The 23,778-nt window shown below is 33.4% G+C and overlaps 1 protein-coding gene across 1 annotated transcript in view; it reads left to right on the top strand.

The window, feature by feature from the left end:
- The first annotated feature begins 3,297 nt into the window (after positions 1 to 3,297).
- LOC125646453 (protein O-glucosyltransferase 2-like) overlaps positions 3,298 to 23,778 on the top strand; it is a 22,166-nt gene continuing 1,685 nt past the window's right edge. The window contains exons 1-10 of the mRNA XM_048872773.2: positions 3,298 to 3,666; positions 13,961 to 14,166; positions 14,559 to 14,773; positions 15,835 to 15,912; positions 16,271 to 16,443; positions 18,281 to 18,515; positions 18,733 to 18,942; positions 21,298 to 21,387; positions 21,648 to 21,761; positions 22,951 to 23,778. The exon at positions 22,951 to 23,778 is cut by the window's right edge and continues 1,685 nt beyond it. Of these exons, the coding sequence (XP_048728730.2) occupies positions 3,461 to 3,666; positions 13,961 to 14,166; positions 14,559 to 14,773; positions 15,835 to 15,912; positions 16,271 to 16,443; positions 18,281 to 18,515; positions 18,733 to 18,942; positions 21,298 to 21,387; positions 21,648 to 21,761; positions 22,951 to 22,968 (1,545 nt within the window). The 5' untranslated portion in view covers positions 3,298 to 3,460 and the 3' untranslated portion in view covers positions 22,969 to 23,778. The remainder of the gene's footprint in view (positions 3,667 to 13,960; positions 14,167 to 14,558; positions 14,774 to 15,834; positions 15,913 to 16,270; positions 16,444 to 18,280; positions 18,516 to 18,732; positions 18,943 to 21,297; positions 21,388 to 21,647; positions 21,762 to 22,950) is intronic.

Below are 23,778 nucleotides of genomic sequence, written 5' to 3'. Positions count from 1 at the left end.
CGTCTAAAACAACTTGTTGAGATATTTTTTTTCTTACCTTTGTCACATATATTCCTGTATTTTAATTTGGATTAACAAGCATTAATAAACCTGATATATCTTTATTTCCTAAGCGTTGTTTCGGCAGAAAGAATCCAGAATTGTGTTCTTTTATTTACCCCATCTTGCTTCAAACGTTCCATATATATGTATATGGTTACAATTCTAAACACATATTTACAATTAGTGTGTAATGCATTCATAGAAAACTCTTCAAAATATTGTTTTTATATAAACACTTTGTACATCATGACTTTTATAGAATCCAACCATTCACAACATTTTAAAATAAATCCCAGATCTCTCTCACTACACTCTCATTACACTTTCCTCGCACTGTTTAGATATTGAAACTGTAAGATACCAGGGTTAGAGCAGGCGAAATAGATAATGTGATGTTTTTGACACCCAACAAATTGAAGATGAATTTCATTTTATCCTTCAATATCCTAAATACTCCTCTCTAAGGGAAAAATACAATCAAAAACACTACTACAAATCGCCAAGTTCATATAAATTACTTCAGTTGTTGGGTTTACAACACACACCTACCCTGGCTGCTCTAGGAAAATATCTTCAATATGCTCTTGCATCACGTAATGCTGAATTGTCGTCTTAATATATAAATCATAGTTCAGAGTTTCAGTTCAAAAGTAATGAACATTTTACAGGTCTGAGTTTGTTACATGATACTGGGGTCTGGCTTATAAGTATCAACAGGTGGTGTCTTTACGACATTGACAAAATAGGAAAAGAATATCAAGATCCGGATGGAAATCTGAATTTAAGTCAAAACATGTTAGTTAGACACACACACCCCCCCCCCCCCTTTCGATCCAGTTCGCCTTCCCAATGTCAAATACTTGCCAACGCCCCTGACATTTTATCCCGCGACTGTGCGTTGGCGATTGTGAAGATTACCATTCATTATTATATACTTTCAATTTCATCTCTTCTTTTTTCTTTAAAAGTTTGCGGGCATAGATAAGATAAGATAAGTTTATTTCAATTTTGGGGCCAGAGGGCATAACAATAAGACAGTTTATAAAGAAGGAAATTCAAAAAAGAACGAAAGTTTACAACATTAACTACAGGTTACATAGACTGCAAACTGCATGTGGATGCAGCATGTTGGGGAAACAAGTACATACATATAGGAATTGCTAATCATGTATATACATAAGTAAATGGACAGTATCAGTATTATACCAACATATGAATAATAAACTATAATGATTTTTGCAGTTTTAAAGCATCACTTCTTTTTCTGAAAGTTGCACTAAATATTCACTCAATTTGACAATTACTGGTTTGTCTTCATTAATCATCAACCAAGTAAATTTGTCCTTATTTGTTAGATAGATAAAATTTTTGTTGAGCTTGTATATACCATTAAAAAACATATTTCTCTCTTCAACATAGAATGGACAATCAGTAAGGAAATGAAATTCATCTTCTACACAATTAAGGTTACATAATTCACATATTCTTTTGTTTCTTTCTAAAGAAATCTTCTGGCCAGAATTGGTTTTTGTAAATTCATATCTTCCTCTTTCAATTCGAAGGTCATGTGCACTAATTCGAAATCTACATAGAGTTTTTCTTAATTCTAGGGATTCTAAAAATATATAACTTTCCATAGTAAAATTTTCTTTATACGAAAAATATGTTGTGAGTTTTCCTGATTTCTGACCCTCTTCACGTCGTTTTGACCAGTAAAGTAAAAATTGTTTCCGTACCTGATTCTTCATTTGTTTTTTGAAAAATGAGAATTTGAGATTTTTACAATTGGGTACCAAAATGTCCATTTTCCCCTTAAAATAACTAATGTTTTTGTACCAACAATTTATATTATATGAATTCAGATTGATATTCTCTGTATAAGCACTGTATAACAGGGATGATTCTGGGCAATTCTCAAGTCTATGCCAATATAGTAAAATACTTCGGATTATAGAGCAGAACATAGGATATCTACCCAATTCAGAGATTATTGCAATATTAGTACTTCTTTTACCGGCACCCAGTAGATGTTTACAAAACTTAATATTCAGGTTTTCTACCTCCCAATTTTTAAAGATATCATATAAATCTCTGTCTGTTTCCAGCATGCGTGCTGAAACTGTTCCCCATATCTCGCACACAGGGGCTCGGTTGTCAGATATTGAAGTTTTGTATTATTTGTTCCCGAATAATAAATTGAAGTTTTGCATGATTTGTGTCCGAATAATAAATTATATAAATAAAATCCACCACCAAAATCCGCTTTTTTCGAGGTTTTAAAAAAGGTGTATCATGTGTACATTAAAAAAAGTTACACATGATACACCTTTTTTAAAACCTCGAAAAAAGCGGATTTTGGTGGTGGATTTTATTTATATAATTTATTATTCGGACACAAATCATGCAAAACTTCAATATCTGACAACCGAGCCCCTGTGATCTCGCAGCCATACAAGGCGATGGGTTTTACCATATGGCCAAAAAGATGCAAAAATGTTTTAATTGGTGGATCGATAGATTTGATGTCTTTATAAAGTTTGAATGAGGCCTTAAGAGCTTTATTGTATAGATCAGATTTTGTTTCCTTGAATGAACCACAGGAGGATAATATTACTCCTAGATATTTATATTTGTTAGTACATTCAATACATATGTTACCGAACACAAAATTTTCTTTAATTAGGTGTCCGCTTTTATTAAAAATTACTACTTTTGTCTTATTGGTATCAATTTCTAAACACCAATCGTTGTAATATTTTTCAAGTAAGTTTAGTTTGTTTTGTAGTCCATTATATCACACGATATATGCCTTGAAACATTCCGGCTCGCAAACATTACGTCACAATCAATACACAAGTAAATTACTACGCCGTTAATTTTAAAATTTTTCGTGTTTTTCATCTTTTACTTAGTTAAACAAATAAAGAAATTGTTAAAAAAATAAAATTATTGTTAGTTTCTAAATGAAATTGAAAGTATATAATAGAAAGGTTATAGACTTCGTATGGGAAAATATGACGACCTCGTATTTTGTCGCGGACGGACCTCGCACGCACCAAAAACTCGGTCGTCATATTTTCCCATACAAAGTCTATAACCTATAATTATTCACATGAAACTTTACTGCTTAGCACCATGCAGAGACATATACTATTTATGACTGTTAGCATTTTGGAAATTTTCTGCAATAAAGAGTATGAACGTTTTTGTCCGGATTTCATAAAATAGTAATACCGCAGTGATTTTAAGGGAGTTGTTTAGAATAGCCAGCGGAAGTTGACAATTGTACGCACCACATGTTGACACCACAACGATGTTGACATTTGAGACGTCGGGGATAGACAATATTTTATGAGGATTTTTAAATACCTCAAAACTTTATCAAGTGACAATTTGCATTCCAAAGCTGATTTTCAACATGCATGTTAGTGCCGGCCACCTGTCGTTTGTGCTTTCGTTATTGCAGCTCGTGGTCGAAACATCGTCTGCACAAGGATCCGAGCAATCGGGATCGAGGACCCTTTCCCTAGAGAAAAGCATTGTGTGGGGACCCGGACTGAAGACCAGATTTTCTTTACCTGTCAGATACTTTTTCGTTCATGCTGTGGGTCAATTCGGAGAGAAGTAAGAATATTGTGCAATTTTATTTGTTGATGAAGAAGTGTAAGTTTACACGCCCCACTCTTGGCATAACATATTACAATTTAGGAATTACATTAGGATATTTTATGTTATTACCGATTTTATCACACAACACTCAACATATAGATCTAACGTGCCTTTGTTGCTTGATAGCTAATAAATTTCTCAATTTATACAACGACTTAAATTTAGTCAAAATAACTGTAGGTTCACATATTTTAATCTTTTTTTTTTTCAAGTTTTTTTTTTAGACTTGTGAAATATTTAGTATATAATCACTTTTCGGCCTAATGCATGTCACAGTTTCTTGTAAGCATGTGTGTAATAAATCAATAATCATGAATTATTACATATTATACAAATTGCTTCAAATCAATACAATGTAGATATTCACATACATGTTGTAATCCCTATGAATTTTTTTTTAGCTCACCTGAGCTGGAAGCTCTAGTGAGCTTTGTCTGTCATCAGTCTGTCCATCTGTCTGTCTTAATTTTGTTCTCCAGAACCACTGGGCCCATTTCAATCAAACTTGGTACAAATCATCTTAGAGTGAAGGGGATTCAACTTTGTTCAAATGAAAGGTCGTGTGCCCTTCCAAGGGAGATATTCAAGGAAAGGCAAAAATAGGGTGGGGTCATTTAAAAATCTTCCTGAGAACCAATGGGCCAGAAAAGTTGAAAATTACATGAAAGCTTCCGAACATAGAGTAAATTCAAGTTTGTTCAAATCATCTCCCCTCCCCCACCGCAAGAGGTAGGATGGGGTCATAGTCTTACTTGCAGATAAATTATAGGTAAAATCTTTAAAAATCTTCTCAAGAACCACTGGGTTAGAAAAGTTCATAGCTTAGATTAAAATTTGTTCAAATTGTGTCCCCCTAGGGTAGGGTGGGCCACAGTAGGGGATCAAAGTGAAAATCATTTTAGAACGTTATTCTCAATAACAACAGGATTTATGATTAGTCATGTTGATATACAAGCTAGCATCCCTAGGTTGTACAGATTCAAGTTTGTTCAAATTGTGGCCCCCCTAAGTAGGGTGGAGCCACAGCAGGAGATCAAAGTTTTGCATGGGAATATTTAGGGGAACCTTTTTAAAAACCTTCATCTCAACAGGACCATAAATTAGTCATATGATAATTAGTGCAAGTGTCTTCAGGTAGTTCATATTCAAGATAATGATTTTTCATTCAGAGGCCCCAGGGGTAGGGTGGGGCCACAATAGGAGATCAAAGTTTTATATGAGAATATTCAGGAAAATGATTTATCAACAGTAGCTGGGGCACACTAGATATTATTCAAATGCAAATGTTTTTTGTATTCAAGATTCTTTAATCCCCCTCCCCCCATGACTATAATCAGAGACATATTGTTTTGTCCTGTCTGTTTGTCTGTCAGAAACTTAAACCTTGGTCATAATTTTTAAATGGTGAATGATGGGGCATATTTAATATGCATATTCCTTATGAGTTGTAAGTTTGTAACAAAAATTTTTTAATGGCACTGAAGTTTTTAACCTCATAACCTTGACCTTGGAGTTTGACCTACTTTTAAGAAAGCCAAAGGCTAACTTTAAAAATGAACTGAACAACAGCTGGTAGACTCAGGTGAATGTTGTGGCCCATGATTCCCTTGCTATTTATAATTCATTCTTTTCAGGAATATAGTTTAAGTTCAACCTCATGGTAAGGCCAGACATTTCATTATGACTTTGTGATCTTGATATTGGATTATAACTCCAATTTCAAAACTTTAACCTTACTAATAACTTTTGAAGAGAGTGATAGGGCTCTCATATATATATATATATATATATATATATATACATATATATATGCATTCCCTGTGAAAAAACCTTTTTAGGTTTCAAAATTTCTAGCCTTGCAACCTTGATCTACTTTGATTGATTGATTGAATATTGTTTAACGTCCCGCTCGAGAATATTTCACTCATATGGAGACGTCACCACTGCCGGTGAAGGGTTGCAAAATTTAGGCCTATGCTCAATGCTAATGGCCATTAAGCAGGGAGGGATCTTTATCGTGCCACACCTGCTGTGACACGGGACACCTCGGTTTTACGGTCTCGTCCGAAGGACCGCCCCATTTAGTCGCCTCAAAGTCTTACGACAAGCAAGGGCTACAGAGGACCTATTTTAACCCGGACCCGCACAGGAAACATATAACCTATTAAATATTTCCTGAATTATTTAAGGTAGGCCTTTCATATTTTGGATATGAATTTTTTATGAGAAGACCTTTCATTTGATGACACAGATGCCATGGATATGACATTGTGACCTTGACTTTGGAGTTTGACATACTTTTAAGAAAACATAATCTATTCAATATCTCCTGAAACTATTTAAGATATAGTTCTCATATTTTGTACATTATACTATTAGATTTCTTCTGGCAAAATATTTCATCTCATACTATGATCTATGACCCTGACCTTCACCAGAATAGCAAGGTCATGTTAATCACATTGGTGTTGAGGTATCCATATGATGCACCTGTGAATTCAAGTTTGGTTATGTCATGACCTAGGTTGGGGCCACAATATTTGGTTCAACATTTTTCTTAGGAATAAAGATTAATTTTTTTTTTTAAAAATCACAACAGCTGAACAACAGCAGGGCCAATGTAATTTAGGTGAGTGATGTGGCCCATGGGCTTTTTATTTATAATTCATTCTTTTCAGGGATATAATTTCTGTTCAACCGTGTGTCTTGGACACTTGCGAATTATTAATCATAAAAATTGGACAGTAAAAGTGTTTGTTAATTCTATGCACTACATTTCATTCATTAATCATTTATGAAATTCGTGTAATAAATAATGACATTGTCATGAGATTTAACATCTGTAGTTCTTTACCCATTTTTAGCTGTATTATAAAGTAATTATGTGTTTATCTTACATTCAGAAACGAAAACTCATTGCTTAAGTACTACATAGTAGTTATATGAAAGATGTACATGTATTGTTACATACAACCCAAATAATGTCACACTTCATATAATCTGCAAATAATGTCACACTTCTATAATCTGCAAATAATGTCACACTTCATATAATCTGCAAATAATGTCACACTTTGGATACATGTGTTATTGTTCTGCTTTTTTCTGAATATACATTTTCAGCCTCCAGGAAAATGTATATCTAGATCAGATAAAATTATTTTACAGTAAAATTATTAATAAAACTAGGAGACCAATCATCATCCCTATTGATAATGTATTGGAATGTATAGTGAAAACTGTGTAATCCGTGCAATCCGTTTCACAAGCATTCTGGTCCATATTTTCATGCTCAATTTCATATTTCCATTGCTTTTTTCAACACTGTTTATTCTGACGCAGTGTGTATTCTGACAAGAATTTGTTGTCTCCCAGTGCATGTCAAAGTAGACAGCTTTCACTGTATATGATAGATGTACTAACTTTATATGTAGAGTTTTGGTTAAAACAAAAACATTTTTTAAAAATTCAACTTTTAATGAATCCTCAGATGATTGAATTAATATGCATGTACCCAGCCAGTCAGGGACAGGAGTTTACTAATCAGCAGAATTTCCCTAGTTTCACCATAGAAATGCAGTTATGTGCTCCTTGGCAACATTTTGAGTATTGATATAATTAAACAAATTGTAAAGAAATGAGCAATGTAGCGTGCTCCACAAAGGAAAGTCATATCACAATATTGACAGTGTGTTACATATAAAATCTATATTGTGTGACACCCAATATAGATTTTTTTTATTGTAGTATAAGTTCACCAACATCTCAGTTTAATCTAACCATTTATCAAGCTCAGGTAAATTATAAGTATCTTTAAAAATAAAGAATCAAATTCTTAAATGCTTTTCATGGATTATGGAAATTTCTAAATTTTAACTTTTGGGGATTCAACATAGACATTAGAAAATATGAGAGGACCTCTCAGGAATTATTGATTAAACTGAATGGTGACTATCAAATAGGTTGTGTGTCCCTTCAATACAATAAAAGAAGGTGTTATGGCATCAATATTTTACTGGAGGGAAACTTATACATTATTAATATACAATAAAAAGGAGTTCATTTATATATACTGGCTTTAGATTCTCTTGAATAGGTGATGGAGAAAGTAACAATTTACTTGGGTGAAGTAATTTGATCATGTTTTTCTGAATATTATAATGAAGTTTCTCAAAAGGTTTAAAGAAGATGGTCCTCTAAAGTAAAATCTTTAAAAAAAAAAAAGTGTGTGAGCTCTTAAGTAAGATAAGGTATTGTCTCTACTCTCTATCCAGGTTATAATTCCACTCAAAAGATGTCGGCATCAGAAGATATATACTTCATAATTCCACTCAAAAGATGTTGACATCAGAAGATATATACTTAAACTGGCATACTTTCAGAAGGTTACAAATTGTGTCAGATGACAGTTTTTTGGTGTTGGACACAAGGAAAATGAAAGAGGAGATTCTTTAGTCTTACTGCTAAGATTCGTTATATATGTATGTCATAGACATGTCACATATAGATAGTACATGTAGTTACATGTAAGAGTAGACAGTGAAGATTTTCACCCCGAGAAAACCATTGTCAACTGAGAGGCATCTGGTATCTATAAAACCAAAACTGGATTTTTAAAACAAATCTTAAGTTGAAAGGTGGACTTAAGTTTGAGATTTTACTCAAATTTTGACTGCTCAAATAGAAGAAAACTCAAACTTAAGTTTGAGATTTTTTTCTGAGAAATCCATTTAGTCTGGCACTTAATTTTAAGGTATGAAATGAAATCCACTTCATTTTGTGTAATTCAATGAAAACATTCCAACAAGCAGGTAACATCAGCAAAAGTGTAAAAAGTGGTTTAAAAAGAAGAAATTCACATCTTGGTGTGTTATTACTTCAAACGTCCTTGCTTCGACTGGTAGCAATATCCGGTGTCGGTGATACATAGGAAATCTGGGTTCATGTGATTATTTTGAAAGTATATCACCTGTTGTCAAATATAGGTTCCTGTTGCTAGATATTAACATCCCGGAGGGTGTGGTTTCTGTTTACACAGGGTTAAACAATATGTTTTTTCAAATGCTTCTATACCATTCAGATTCAACTAAAGAACATGAAAGTGTAATATGGCATGGCACAATGCATCTATATGTCTGTCAGCACCTTGTAGTCTAGATAAAAACAGTACTTAAAAGACTGGGATCATCAAACTTGGTTCACCATGTTCCCAATAATTAGAGGATGAGCCATTGTTTGTCAAAGGCCAAGGTCAGACTTCCATTGTCAGGTTATATGGTTTAGGTCATTGAAGTTGGTACATTGTTCTCATTGATGAGAGGAAGAAGGCTAATGTTTTTCAAGGTCAAAGGCGAAAGTAACTTGCATGGTTAATTTAGATAGAAACAGTACTAATAAGGCTAGGATAATCAAACTGATACACAAATTAGCCATTATAGACGGATTGTATGATGGTATGGTGCAGTGGCTTGTTGTGTCTGTCTGTCTGTCTGTTATCTGTCTATTCATACATCCATCAGTATCTTGTGGGAAGGATAAAAAGAGAACAAATAAAGCTAGGATTATTCAAACCTGCTACTGTACATGTTCTCCATGGTGAGAGGAAGATGGTGTTTATTTTTGAAAGGGCTTAGATGAAAGGTCAAGTTCATATGCTCATGGTTAATTATGTCAGATGGAAAAACAATAGTACTTGTACTAAGACTAGGATCATCAGACTAGTTGGACATGTTCCTTATGGTGTTGGTAACAAGTACTTGCAGGGGTATATAGTTTTTGGTCCAACTGTTTGTCTGTAAAAACTTTAACCTTGGCCATAACTTTTGAATGAATGGTGATAGGGCTTTCATATTTTATATCATGTGCATTCCTTGTGACAATTAATACCTTTCTTTGGTACTAAAATGTTTGACCTTATGACTTTTACCTTAATTGGTACCGTTTGACCTTATATATATATATATATATATATATATATATATATATATATATATATATAAAAACTTCAGCTTTGACCATAACTTTTGAAAGGTTGGTAATAGGGCTTTCATATTTCACATATAGATATGTATTCCTTGTGACAAGACCTTTCTTTTCATACCAAAATTTTTTACTTCATGACCTTCACCTTCGGCATTTGCAATACGAGGTCATCAGTGTTTCCCAAATCTAATTCAGATTGGTAGAGTGATGAAGTCTTTGTACAATTTTATATTTAACAAGGCTATCCTGAACTAACATTTACTGACACTCTCTCAGACTGATATTAATTAGAGAAAGTGTGTAAAGAACACTGTCAGAGCCATGCTTTGACCAAAGAGTAGATTATCCTTTTTTATACCACTGCATCATGACTGAATACTGTAAATTCCTAAATATAGGTGAGGAATTTATTATCTTGTAATTTCTCAAGAAACATCACTTGTGAAATAAAGCTACTCGTTTTTATTGTTATGTTGACTAAATACGTGCAATAACTGTTGATAAACAGAGCACTCTTGAATTTATGTTCTCGCGATTTGATGTCCATGAGTCATTTTGCGATAAGTACTTGTGTAAAATAATTAATCTACAGTAATTTTATTGAACAGGTGTTTTCTGCAGTGTGAGCATTGCTGTTGTTTAATTACATTGTGATTTGCAGCATTTACAAATATAGTGAGTTTTATCCTTATATTGGGTTCATTTCACATTTGCAGGAGCTCAAAGTCTCATCTTTATCTTTTGAAGTTTTGTATGCATTTGAAATTTTCACATTTATGAATTTTATTACAACTCTGACTGCATTTGCTAGCTGATGACAGCATATAATTTTCTAGTAAACATAAAAATTGTAACACCAGGCTGTCTAAGTATACTGATATCCTTCAAAATCGAACTGTCTCAGGTAAATCAATAATATTAATTATGATATACATGTATGCTGTCTCGGGTAAATCAGCAAATCATCAAATGAAATTTAAAGGGCAAAGTCTTAAGTACGATATATGTGCCTCATAGGATTCGGTATGATAAAAAAATATCAGACAGTTTTCGGCCCAAACAGGCCCCGCAAACTGTCTGATATTATTTTTTATACAGAACTGTATGAAGCACATATCCAATACTAACTTATACATGTAGTAACTTGCTGTGTCATTTAATTTAGCCTTGGAAAAGCTTGTGAGCCACTTGCAGTGTTCCGTGATTCTCAGGTGGCACCTGATGAGGCCTCTTGTTGTCTTCAATTTCTATTTAACACAAAATATTTCAGGTTTAATATTGTAATTTCTAATAGCACATTAATTTTAAAAGCTTTCACTGTTGCCATGCACCCATTTAATGTATACAATACGAATTTGGGTGGAGTCGCATTTGGCAGATGAGGAAATGTAGTTAACTGGACCGAGAAATCAATTATAATGTAAGAACTCCACCCAAATCCTCTAGAAGTAAAAACTTCTGAAACTGTAATTGAATTTGAAATGTTCACTTAGTATTCATAAAAATACATGTATGGCTCATCAAATAACATGTTTTTTGTTTACCAATATTTATGTGTACATTCAGCCATAATCACCATGAGTGATTGTATACTGCTGTTCGAGTGCGAATTGAAAAATAAATACATGTGTTTGTTAGGGCAGTCTTGTGATTAAAAATTTCAAATTTCCACCAAATTTCTTTGATAAGAAACCCATATTTAATCCATAGGCATGTATTTTTTGTCTATGTATGAAAATTTGACCTGTAAAAAATAAGCCATGAATTGCAGTGCACGAAGAGAATTTGGTATTACCGGTATAAGAATTTAAAACTATCTCATCTAATGATTCTTAAACCACAATGAATACAACAACCTGAATTATCCCACTGTTTTCTTTTGAATATTTTCTTCTGTTTGAAAGATTAAAATTACACATTGCAGTTGGTCAGATTTTGTTTTATTTGACCCAGTGACTGAGGTCATACTTGTACGAAATGTTGAAAGAGAGGAATGCAGTGTCTTCTGTAACAGAACTTGATAACATTGAAATCATGATAAGATTAGAGACTTGAGTAATTCAGAATTCAGTAGACGGAATTAGCTATTAAGGTTACGAGATATCAGTATTGTGGGGACAAGATATTTAAGTATGAAAATCCTAGGGCAACAGGAAGCTAAGTTAATATGAATGATGTAGATCATGGCCCTATATAACAAACACCGTTTAATGCTAACCTAGCACCTCAGTCAGATCCTCATTAAACAGCCAGCTACATTAATTAAAATCAAGATTAATTACTGAATGACAACTGACCAGAAGTGTACTACGTCTCATGTAAACAAGATAAAGTGTAATTTTCTCTCTCGAACAAAATAATGTTGTTTAATCAGTGAGTGTTAATTAACAAAGATCTGAAATTCAGCATCTAAGAATTTATTCACTGCTAATATTGCGTACATGATGCCGCAAGGTTGTAGTAAATGTTTTAGTGGAAAGTCATGTTCATACATTGTATAATCATGACAATGCTTAAATTTATTTGCAAATGTTAATCATGACAACACAACTTTTTATATGAAAATGACTTTTCGTAAATAACCCACACATTCAGGTAGGTTTGTTTGCTATAAATAGTAAACTATAACGTATTTATACCATCCATTCATGTGAATGTGCATGTGTGAAATAATCAATTTACAATTTAGCCCCCCCCCCCCCCCTTTCAATATTTAATTTATCCCTCCAAAACCCAGTATGGTTATTCATTTGGATGAGGAAATCATGTCATTTACCTTTCTTAAACAATTGATCATATTTAACAATATTGTGAATTTTATTCAAGATGTTACATTTTGGTATATATATTTTACTAAAGAAAATGTCCTTTGCATGATAATACACATACTTATGTTTGTGTCAAGATGTTATAATCTTCAGCAGTATCTCACGGAGTCTACTTTTAACTTTTGCCCACACCTGAATTTGTCCTGAAGTCGGAGGAAATTTTGTGAAAGAGATGATAACTGTCTCTATGCAATGTATTTGTCAATGTACATACGATTTATTACAGAAAAAAATATGATAAATAGTTGACAATGTTCTTGAGAGGAAAACTGAAGGCTGTTAAAACAGAACTGTAAATCGCATCTGATGGGTAACAAGGGTTTTCATTTGTCCGTTATTGGCCCCAGGACACTTCAAAAAGTTGTTCACTTTTAGGAGAGACCTTTGACCGCCCACATGATGATATCTGTATGGCCCTAAGTTCCTGCTTTTTATATTCAGTGTTTGGGATAAGTGAAGTCTTATGGACATGTATTATCATACCTGGTTAGTTTTATGTATAGCAGTGTGTGGGACATAAATTATGAATGAACAGAGAATTTACATTGACAGCAAAGTGACATCTTGTACATTAAATTGATAATTTGCTTTCAACGAATGGCAAACATAAAAAGTAGAAAGAAATGATTTATGGGAGTTAAACAGAATGAAATATTTTATTAAGAAATGGAATTATGACTTATGCATGAATATATTATGAAAGTCAGAAGAGATTTAAAAGTTGGAATTTGAAAGTATTTTATTAAGAAATGGAATTATGACTTATACATGAATATATTATGAAAGTTACATGGGATTTAGAAGTTGGAATTTGAAAGTGAATACTGCTTGAAGTACTAGATGCCATCAACATTTGTGTGTTTATGTTTTTGTTAGATTACAAGTTCAAGTTGATACCTTTAATTGACATAGTTCCATACTCACCACACATCATTTCCCCTGTTCTGTTGTTTACTAGTTTTGATTACAAATAAATGACAGATTCTCGTGTCACATCTGTTGTCATATTTGGTTTTATCTGTTGTCATATGTGGTTTTTAATTTTGTTTTTTTGTTTTCGGTTGGTTTGATGGAAATTCAAATACTTTCAAATCAGTGGTTGATATTTTTTTTCATTGCTTATATGAATATGTTAACATAACTCTGAAAATAGAAATTGATAAATTGATGTATGCTAATTAGTATTTTTATTACATTGAATAAAAAGTATTAATTTTTTATGCATGCTTCAAAGCCAGATTTGGAACTTGTTTTTATAACCCATATGACCCCCAAAGATGTTTTGTGTATATTATTTAAAGACATGAATTTACACTCGTTAATAAATTGAAAAGCTTTAAAACTAATTTAAAATGTAGTTTGGAATTTTTAACAATACGTGCATTTAATTTGAATGCTTTAGTAAGTATTTCATTTAATTTTGATCCATTGTTTTGTAGCTTCACCCATTCACTTGGAGAAAAAGCATTTGAAGTCAAAGTTACTCAGGAAGATGGTAGCCGAGCCCGAATTTACGCCCAGGTGTTGGACCTGCAAGATGGCAGCTATGTCGTTCGATTCCGACCATTTGAAACTTATAGCAGTCTTAGAATTAACTTACTACATGATCAGAATCATGTGGCCAAATCTCCTTACTACCTAAAAGGTAAATTGCCCCATGTACTGTGTAAACAGGGTGGTCCTGAGTCCTTGTCATAATCTGGGTCATTAATCAACCCTCGGGAGAGTATATTTAATAAATCAGCCGCAATGATGCACCTATAGGCTGGTCATGAACTTCTTTCTCCATGACACAGACTGGTAATTGCAATCTATGGTGTACAGCTGATGGACTGTTTAACCCAGTCAGCTTCAATATCGTCTTCTACTGGATGGTACGAATATTTATGCTTTGCATAAATCATTACCAATCACTGAAGACACGTCAAAACCACGTACATGTATGATATACATCATGTATATATATACCACATACGTACTGGCATGAGAACAAAGCAATTCTTAAGTGATTACAATGATGTTATTTTTTTCATTTAGGAATGGTGTACCATGAAGACTGTTATTGTCCAATGAGTAACATAGAGAAATGGTACACCACCCATGAATGCCCAGATACATATGAACAGATCGACAGAGATCTGTCCATATTTAAAAAAAAACTCAACCTGAAGAAAGTAGCATCAGAGGCCATCAGTCGCTTCAACCAAAAAGGCATGCATAGTCTTACACACTACCGCATCATCAATAACAAGGTAAAAAGCTGGTGTCAGACGGCATTAGATAGAAACGGCAAATACTAGTATCCACTGCCATTTCAAACTTATAGAATTAGTTGTCAAAAATTGAATAAAGTTGTTTAGTAGCTCTGCACGAGGTTGTGATAGGTAGTGTTTATTATCTTTCTCCTAAATCAGAAGTGCATATTGCCCATATGGGCTTTTTCACATGAATTGTCAGTGAATTAGATGACCTTAATGCACAGGTATACATAACCTGTGTTATCTGTCTGATCTGTAAATTATATATGTCATAATGCATTGCATTCACCAAAGATATGCATGTATCATAATGCAGAGGTCAAAGGATGTACGTCTTCAAGCAATTTAATCAGATAAAGATATTCTCTTGTCCTAAGTTTTATTAAGACATTTAATTATTTCTTGAGAGAGATTTTTTTAAATACTAGTACTGTTGACTGCACTAAGTTTTTAAGCTCATTTTAACCTTCATGTGAGCTTTTCTGATAGAAATTTGCCGTTTTTTCTGATAGAAGTTTGTCGTCTTTTTATGGTAAATGTTTGCCATTTTTTCTGATAGAGGTTTGCCGTTTTTATCTGATTTAAGTTTGCCATTCTTTCTGACAGAAGTTTGCCGTTTTTATCTGATAGAAGTTTGCCATTTTTTCTGTCAGATAGACATTTGCCGTTTTTATCTGATAGAAGTTTACCGTTTGATGGCTTGTCATTGGAAACCTTTTACATTTTTGTCTTCTGCTCTAGGACTGCAAATTCAACTAAATTGGGCACATAGTATTCTTGCATGAAGGGAATGAAAGTTTCTTCAAATGAAAGGTCATGTTTTCTTCTAGGAGGAGATACATGTAATTTGAAAATACTCAATTTTAAATATCTCAAGAACCTCTCTCTGAAAAGCTAAAACTTGAAGGAAAGAGTCCTAATATAATAGATATTCAAGTTTTTTCAATCCATCATCCAGGGGTCAAGGTGATGCCCCCCCCCCCCCCCCTTCCACTTGTTTTTTATTTATACATATTACATAATAACTGATTAAATGGGTATTTGTTGTATTTCAGGTTTATAGGAAGACCTATGGAGAACATGTAGGATTCAAAATGTTTAGTGATGCCATTATACTTTCACTTACAAGAAAGGTATGGACAAAGAAAACCTGTAATGCTCAGTAGTTAATATGTTTTCCAGATGCCAGTTTTGCATCCTAACTATTTCATCATATTATCTATTCTGTCATTATAATAAAGACCTAATCTTTGAAATCTTAATCATGATTACAATAGTTTTGTTAGTTTTAAGAGATATGAAAGTTTGGACAGGATAAAGGACGCATAGGCAATGTTTTACATTGGCTTCCTGTTATAAATAATTCTCTCTTTATGATTCAGTAAAAATTGAAGGTTCTAGATACTTCAATTGAAGTTTTTATATACCCCCAATGCTTTATGCAGAGTGCTGCTGTATCTGTTTGGTGACTATCATTTGTTTGCCCTATAGGTTGTCCTGCCTGACATAGAGTTTTTTGTAAACCTTGGTGATTGGCCTCTAGAGAAGAAGTCCCTGGCTGAGGACCCAATTCCAGTATTCTCTTGGTGTGGGTCAGATGACTCCAAGGACATCGTCATGCCAACCTATGATCTCACAGAAGCAACACTCCAAATGATGTCCAGGTATAACTAGAATACAGATAATGTCTCGTGTTTATACCCAAACAAAGTAAGTTTTTGCTCTGTCCGTCTGTCTGTAGACACATTTTGTCCCAAGATTTCCCTAGAGGCTGTTCATTATCTTTTACCAAATTTTGTGGAACTGTTGCATATATTGTAAACCTGTGCATCAGGTATTTTCAGAATGATTCATTCAATATTGAGAAAGATATGGTCATTTGTGGTTATTTTTTTCATGATATTTCTGTACAATCTGCCAGTATCCTCTGACCCTCGGTCCCCCTGTATATGCATAACCTCTACCAAGGAAATATAGATGTTGAATAGGAAAAAACAAAAACAACCAAACACTCTTTTTAAGGTAATAAAGATTGCGTAATAGGATAAAAAGCTTAATTTTCATTAATCTTTGGTGATAACCTCAAATTGTATGTAATAATTCCCATGTAGCAATGATATATGTTTCAAAAGAATATGTCAGAACATTATATTGTACAGAATTATAATCTTTAATACAGTCAGTGAATATTTTAGTTTTTGCATATGATGAATAAATGTACTGTAGATTCAAGTTTGCTATATGCTAGACTCTCCCAACCACCCCTTCTTTATCTGTAATGTTACTTTGCAATCCATTGAAAATTCTAGAATTGATCAAGCTGATCATGACCATTGATGTCAAGGTCACAGTTAGGTACATCAGAACAATTTCCCTGTTATAATCAGTAAAGTGGCATTGTTGATTTTCACCTTATGCTTGCATGCTATGCTAGACTAACCCTAAGACAAAGAGGGGAGGTGAGACAACTGTCACATTTCAAATTTGTATTATGACATCACAACATAGATCCTGATGTCATATTTATTGTTTTGCCCTGATTACCATCGATATTACATGACATTATACACAAGGCTTACTCATTTATAATTAGTCCAAAATATCAGATGTTTTCCTGGTTTTTTTTTTATTATTTTGATATTTACCGTGCCAGGAAAACGTCAGAACTGGTGCCATTACGTAAACTTGAAATTCACCGCCTCCAGCTGGAGGCAGCATTCTTGGGCCGATTTAAATACTTTGAAGTCGAATTCAATGTTAAACTCATAATTAATCAATAAAACGATGCTTCTTGTACTTACCAATATCGATTAAAAGAAAATATCACTCCAAAATTCGATAACAGAAGCACACAATTGTAGTCAACTGAATTTTCGCTGTCATTTGAGCGAACGAGTCACATGACTCAAAACAAAGCTCGACAGTTTGTTAAAATGTTTTCAGGAGACTGTTTATGTGATGAAAGAACTCTTAAAATCTATATTAGTAAGTACAAGAAGCATCGTTTTATTGATTAATGATGAGTTTTTGATTGAATTCGGCTCGCAAGTATTTAAAATCGGTCCGAGAATGCCGCTTTCAGCTGGAGGCGGCGAAATTTCCAGTTTACGTAATGGCGCCGATTCTGACGTTTTCCTGGCACTGTAAATATCAAAATCATAAAGAAGCCAGGAAAACGTCAGATATTTCGGACTAATTTATAATCAGAGACAATCATCTCATTTATGTGTCGTCATCAGAAGACTAGGATGAAATTGAGAAAATCCACTTAAGTTTATAATCTCAGGTCAACAGGATGTGACTTTGCAAGATCAAAAAAGACAGTCATTAGATTAGGATTATTGGAGTTATTTTTTCTGACTTTAAAAATTCATTGGACATATATGTAGACTGCAATTTTCTCTGTCCTAATCTTAAGAGCTCACTACACTCACTATTCTGACTAGTCCAAAATTTTCACTGCAAAGAAAATATAGGAAAATACATTCTATTTATATCTAGGGTAACCCTGGACACTCTATCCGTCCAAGCAACCAAAGTAGCGTGGGAAAACAAGACAGAAAAAGCTTTCTGGAGAGGACGCGACAGTCGCCAGGAACGACTCGATCTTGTTGTCATGTCGAGAAAAGAACCACAACTAGTAGATGCAGCACTAACTCATATGTTCTTCTTCAAGAAGGAACCTGAAAAATATGGGGAGCTTGTCAAGTCTACACCTTTCTTTGATTTCTTTGATGTAAGAAGGCATAGTATATTGAAATAGAAAAAACCAGATTGTTTACAAAACTTTTCCAAGTTTTTAAAACATGATGTGAAAAAGTGATTGGGAAATTAAAAACAAAAATGTCAAAACAGTAAAAAATTTTAAAAAATTGTGAATATTTTGATTTCAAAAACTCAAAGTTTGTAAAATGTTTTTTCAATTTTGTATGTTTTTTACTTGTGTATTTCAGTACAAGTATCAAATTAATCTGGATGGAACAGTAGCTGCATACAGGTTTCCATATCTAATGGGAGGTAACTCTGTAGTGCTCAAACAAGACTCCCCATATTACGAACATTTCTACAAGAGCTTAGAGCCAAATAAACATTACATTCCATTCAAAAGGGACCTCAGTAATCTCAGAGAAAAAATATTATGGGCAAAGAGCCATGATGAGGAGGTAAAGTCTTTTTATTTTTGTCATCCACACTGTCATTTTCACTCGGAGCTTCAAGTTCATCTATGCTAGAAGCCGATATGAACTTTTCTGATTCAGTCTTGGCAGTAGTTTGTATGTCTGTACAACTTCTACATTTTGATTACCACTCGTTTTGAGCAAATTTATCACAAAGCATCTATAAGTAAAGGAGGTAGAGTCACACTTTACAAGAGAACTGCAAATACATGTAGGACAGTCTTTTTTGAAAAATGTTAAAATTTATTGGAGCACCAAACCTGAAATGCCAAAACTTCAGATAAAACATCCAATGCAATATAGATTTAAACTAATTCAAACTGGACAGTGTTGGTGGATTCACATCAAAAATATTATGTAAACACAGATCCAAATTTCACTGAAATATATCACCCTTGTGGGAAGGATGACCCAGTGGTCACAAACAATAGGATAGGAATACCAATTTTTAGCTCTTCTGAACCAAAGGCTCAAAGAGCTAATGCTATGGCCATTTGTGCGGTGTGCGTAAACTTTTTAGAAAAAGGGCTATTACTCAAGAACCCCTAGGCCAATTTTTTTCAAATTTGTTACAGGGTATCATTGGCCCAAGGGCTTTCATACATACTAAATAGAGGGATGTGACCCTTTAACAAGGGGAGATAATCAGGAAAATACAAACAAAAGTAGTGGTTGCTAAAAAATCTTCTTCTCAAGAACCACAGGGCAGATTATCACCAAACTTACACATAAGGATGAGGATATGTTGTAGATTAAAAATTGTTCAAGGCATTACCCTGGGGCAAAGGGCGTGGTCTCAAGGTCACTTCAAAGTTGACCTAAATTTATAAATTTTTTAAATTCCTTAAATCTTAGATATTTTAGTCATTATAAGGACTAGGATCATCAAATTTTGACAATTGATGCATCTTAGGACCTTGTGTCAAGTTGTCTCAAAAGTAGGTCACGGTGACCTACTTTTTGAATTTTGCAGGTATTTATTTTAAAATTAATTTTGATGCATATCTTGGACACTTTGAAGCCTATGATCATCAAAACTTGTCAGTTGGTGGATCATGGGACCTTGAAATGCGTCAACTGAAAAATAGGTCACCGTGACCTACTTTCTGAATTTTATGGCTTATCATTTATAGATATATTTTAAGTTGTTATTTCAAATACCGAGAGGTTTAGAATCATCAAATCTTGTAAGTTGATGCATCTTGAGGCCTTGAAACATATTTATAAAAAAGTAGGTCACAGTGACCTACTTTTTGAATTTTGCAGATATTCAAATTTCACATTTTCAATTTTAGATGCATATTTTGGGCACTGTAAAACCTAGGATCATCAAACTTTGTCAATTGATGCGTCTTCAGTCTTCGGTTTGTGTCGACCAAAAAGTAGGTCACCGTGACCTACTTTTGGCATTTGACAGCTAAATTACTATATTTCAGACACTATTTGACCTACAATCATCAAACTTTGTCAGTTGATGCATCTTGAGTCTTCGGAGTGTATCGACCAAAAAGTAGGTCACTGTGACCTACTTTTGGCATTTGACAGTTATATTTATATATTTCAGTCACTAATTGACCTACAATCATCAAACTTTGACAGTTGATGCATCTTGAGTCTACGGAGTGTGTCGACCAAAAAGTAGGTCACCTTGACCTACTTTTGGAATTTGACGGCTATATTTATATATTTCAGATACTATTTGACCTACAGTCATCAAGCTTTGTCAGTTGATGGGTCTTGCATGTTCGAAGGGTTTCGACCAAAAAGTAGGTCAACTTGACCTACTTTTGGAATTGGACACCTATATTTATATATTTCAGATACTATTTGACCTACAGTCATCAAACTTTGTCAGTTGATGGGTCTTGCATGTTCGGAGTTCGCTGACCAAAAAGTAGGTCACCATGACCTACGATTGGAATTTGACAGCTATATTTCAATATTCAGATACTAATTGGCTTAAAATCATCAAACTTTGTCAGTTGATATTTCTTGGGTTCTCAAAATGTGTAAACCAAAAAGTAGGTCACATTGACCTACTTTTTTGAATTCTTAGGATTTAACTAAAGATTTAGAATACTAAGAGGCTAAGAATAGAAATGGCGGGGTTGTACAATTTATCAGAAGAGCGATTCTAGGCCCTTGGGCCTCTTGTTACTTATGAATGTGAATAATTATTATTTTAAATTTTTAGACTTTTAAAAACCAACGAGACTACAAATTGTTTTTTTTTATAAGATTCTTTCTCAGAAAAAGAAATGAAACTCAATTGAACATCATGACCCAGTCCTTTTTGTACATTTAAAATGTGGCTTTTAAACAATATATCTATATTTTTAGGCAAAGAAAATTTCTAGAAATGCTCAACAATTTGTGAAAGAAAATTTACTACCAAAAGATGTCTTCTGTTATCATGTCAAATTATTTGATGTAAGTATACAATAGTACATTTATATGAAATACATGTATGAAGTTAAATTCGCTTTTAAATTTTTTTTAGGTACATGTAAATATTGAGTGATATTTCCACCTTGATTCTGCTGGGTGTGTGGTAACCACCAGTAAATTTCTCAAAAAGTACTTGATCAGATACTTATAATGCACATTTCATAACTTGTTAAAGATTTCTTTCCGTTACTAGTGCATTCAATGCATCAAGTGTTATTTGATTAGAGAGGACTTTTTTGTAGAAATTTTCCGAGCGTTTGCTGTCAAGGCCTGAGAAGCCAGATGATTCCTGGGACCTCGTAGAACAGCCAAGTGATGAGTCCAAATGTGACTGTAAACGGTTAAAAAAGATGAAGGTAGGTCAGTTAGGATGTCTTAAACAAACATTTCCATCTAGTAATCGCCCACCAGTCAACACATAGTATATATTTCTTCCCTTATCTAAAATCTAGTGGGGGACCTGGGTAGTGGGAATGAAGACAATGGTGGCTGAACTGTATATAAAATCCTCTTTTTTCTACAGTGAGAAATTTTTTGATACATGAATTTGTACTCCTTTATCTCTTTTGAAATTATTTTCATCAATTTCATGAATTGCAAATATCAAGTTTAGAAATTATTTTCATCAAATTTGATGAAGTGCAAATATCAAGTTTAGAAATTATTTTCATCAATTTGTTGAAGTGCAAATACCAAGTTTTCAATTATTTTCATTGATTTGATGAAGTGCAAATATCATATGTCCATCTGAATGAGTTTTCTTTAGATTGTTCAGAGTGTGCCAATTAATAGAGTTATGCTTCTTTACATGTAGTCTATCTATAAAACACCCTATCTTAAGCGACACCTGCTTCTATTAGGATATGAGATATGATATATACATTTGTTTATATACGAGTTTGTTGTTATCGTGTTTGAAATGGCTGTAGTATAAAATTTCTGGACAGTTATGTGTAGCATTATCATCTGATGACAGCAATTTACTTAGACAACAAGAAGTGGTTGTGTTTCGGCTATCTCTAAATACAGTTCTGGGGTCCCTGTGTCCTCAGAGACACAGAAGCTACTGTGTGGGACTGAGTTATATTGAAATAAAAAAGCATTTATCAATGAAGGATAGATGCAACAAGCAGCTAATTTTGAAAATTGGGTTATCATAGCGTCGGAATCAAAGCATGATTTTGTGGGGCGTTATCTGACTGGATTACAATCACTAACCAAAATAAACTTGCACACTGTAAAATGTGCAGCAGAATATCTGTTCTCTCAACTACATTAATTGTTGAATGGCAATGAATTACATATGAAACTCTCTTAGTTGGTATTAATTAATTTGGAATCATAAGTATCATAAATTTTAAACAATTTTGCAGTGTAATTTTATTGTTTCAGAATAGTATATTTTTGATATGAAAGAACTGGTCTTTTTCAATACCTGAAGTAACCTGTGATTCAAACTGAAAAGTGATGACAGTATGTTATAACTTATTACAAGTGACTGTTCACAGCAACTTATAGCAACTTATAGCAACTTCTTCATTTCAGAAACATGACGAACTGTGATATTCATTGTATATGTGTGTGAAAGAAAACGTGGAAGCAGAGTTTACAGACTTAGGGCAGCATGTTGGGAGAATTTCACCAGACATCATTACATTATCCAGCTGGTCTGATTACATTATATCCATTCTGTCCTCTTGCTTGTGTTTGATTTATTAATTACAGCCTCTTAGTATTTGTTCATCATTATCTTTTTTTCATTGAGAAAAGATATGTGATTTCTTCAAAAGCAGTTACAATGTGTACATGAATGGTTTTTACATTTCCTTTTATGGGAAAGATTTAATTATTTACAGAGATGCAGGTATTGATTACAGAGCTTTGTCTTGTGTGTGAGGCTCAGTATTTTTTGCAGGGATAAATGTGTTTGTACGAGATTTATGTACAATAGAGAGTTTGTGTGTTAGTCTTGTTTTAGAGTTAGTATTATGCATTGCTTTCCTATCAAGTATTATGGTCACAATGGCTGTAACCCCGCTTTTTTTTCTTATAGTTTCTTTTTCTATTATTTTTGAACTTTGATTCTATCATAAAATTATTCATGCTACCTGACATTTTTGGAAATCCTGTTTTCTATATTTTGAAATTGTTTTATACAATTTTTAGGATATTTTTTTTTTTAATGTGATCAGGGACACAATTAAATGTTGAGTCACATAATGGATTCCATGCCAATGATGTAGTGCCATGGAGCAAACACTATCAGTTTAAATACCGGTACCTGCATGTATAAACATTCTCCTTAATCTTGCTTGTCTGAAAAAGATATGTTACAGTATTTTAATTTGTAGTATTGATGATTTGATCTGAAGT

The sequence above is a fragment of the Ostrea edulis genome, chromosome 1 (assembly GCF_947568905.1).
Source record: "Ostrea edulis chromosome 1, xbOstEdul1.1, whole genome shotgun sequence".
NCBI lineage: Eukaryota > Metazoa > Mollusca > Bivalvia > Ostreida > Ostreidae > Ostrea > Ostrea edulis.
This window is presented reverse-complemented; position numbering and strand designations above follow the sequence as displayed.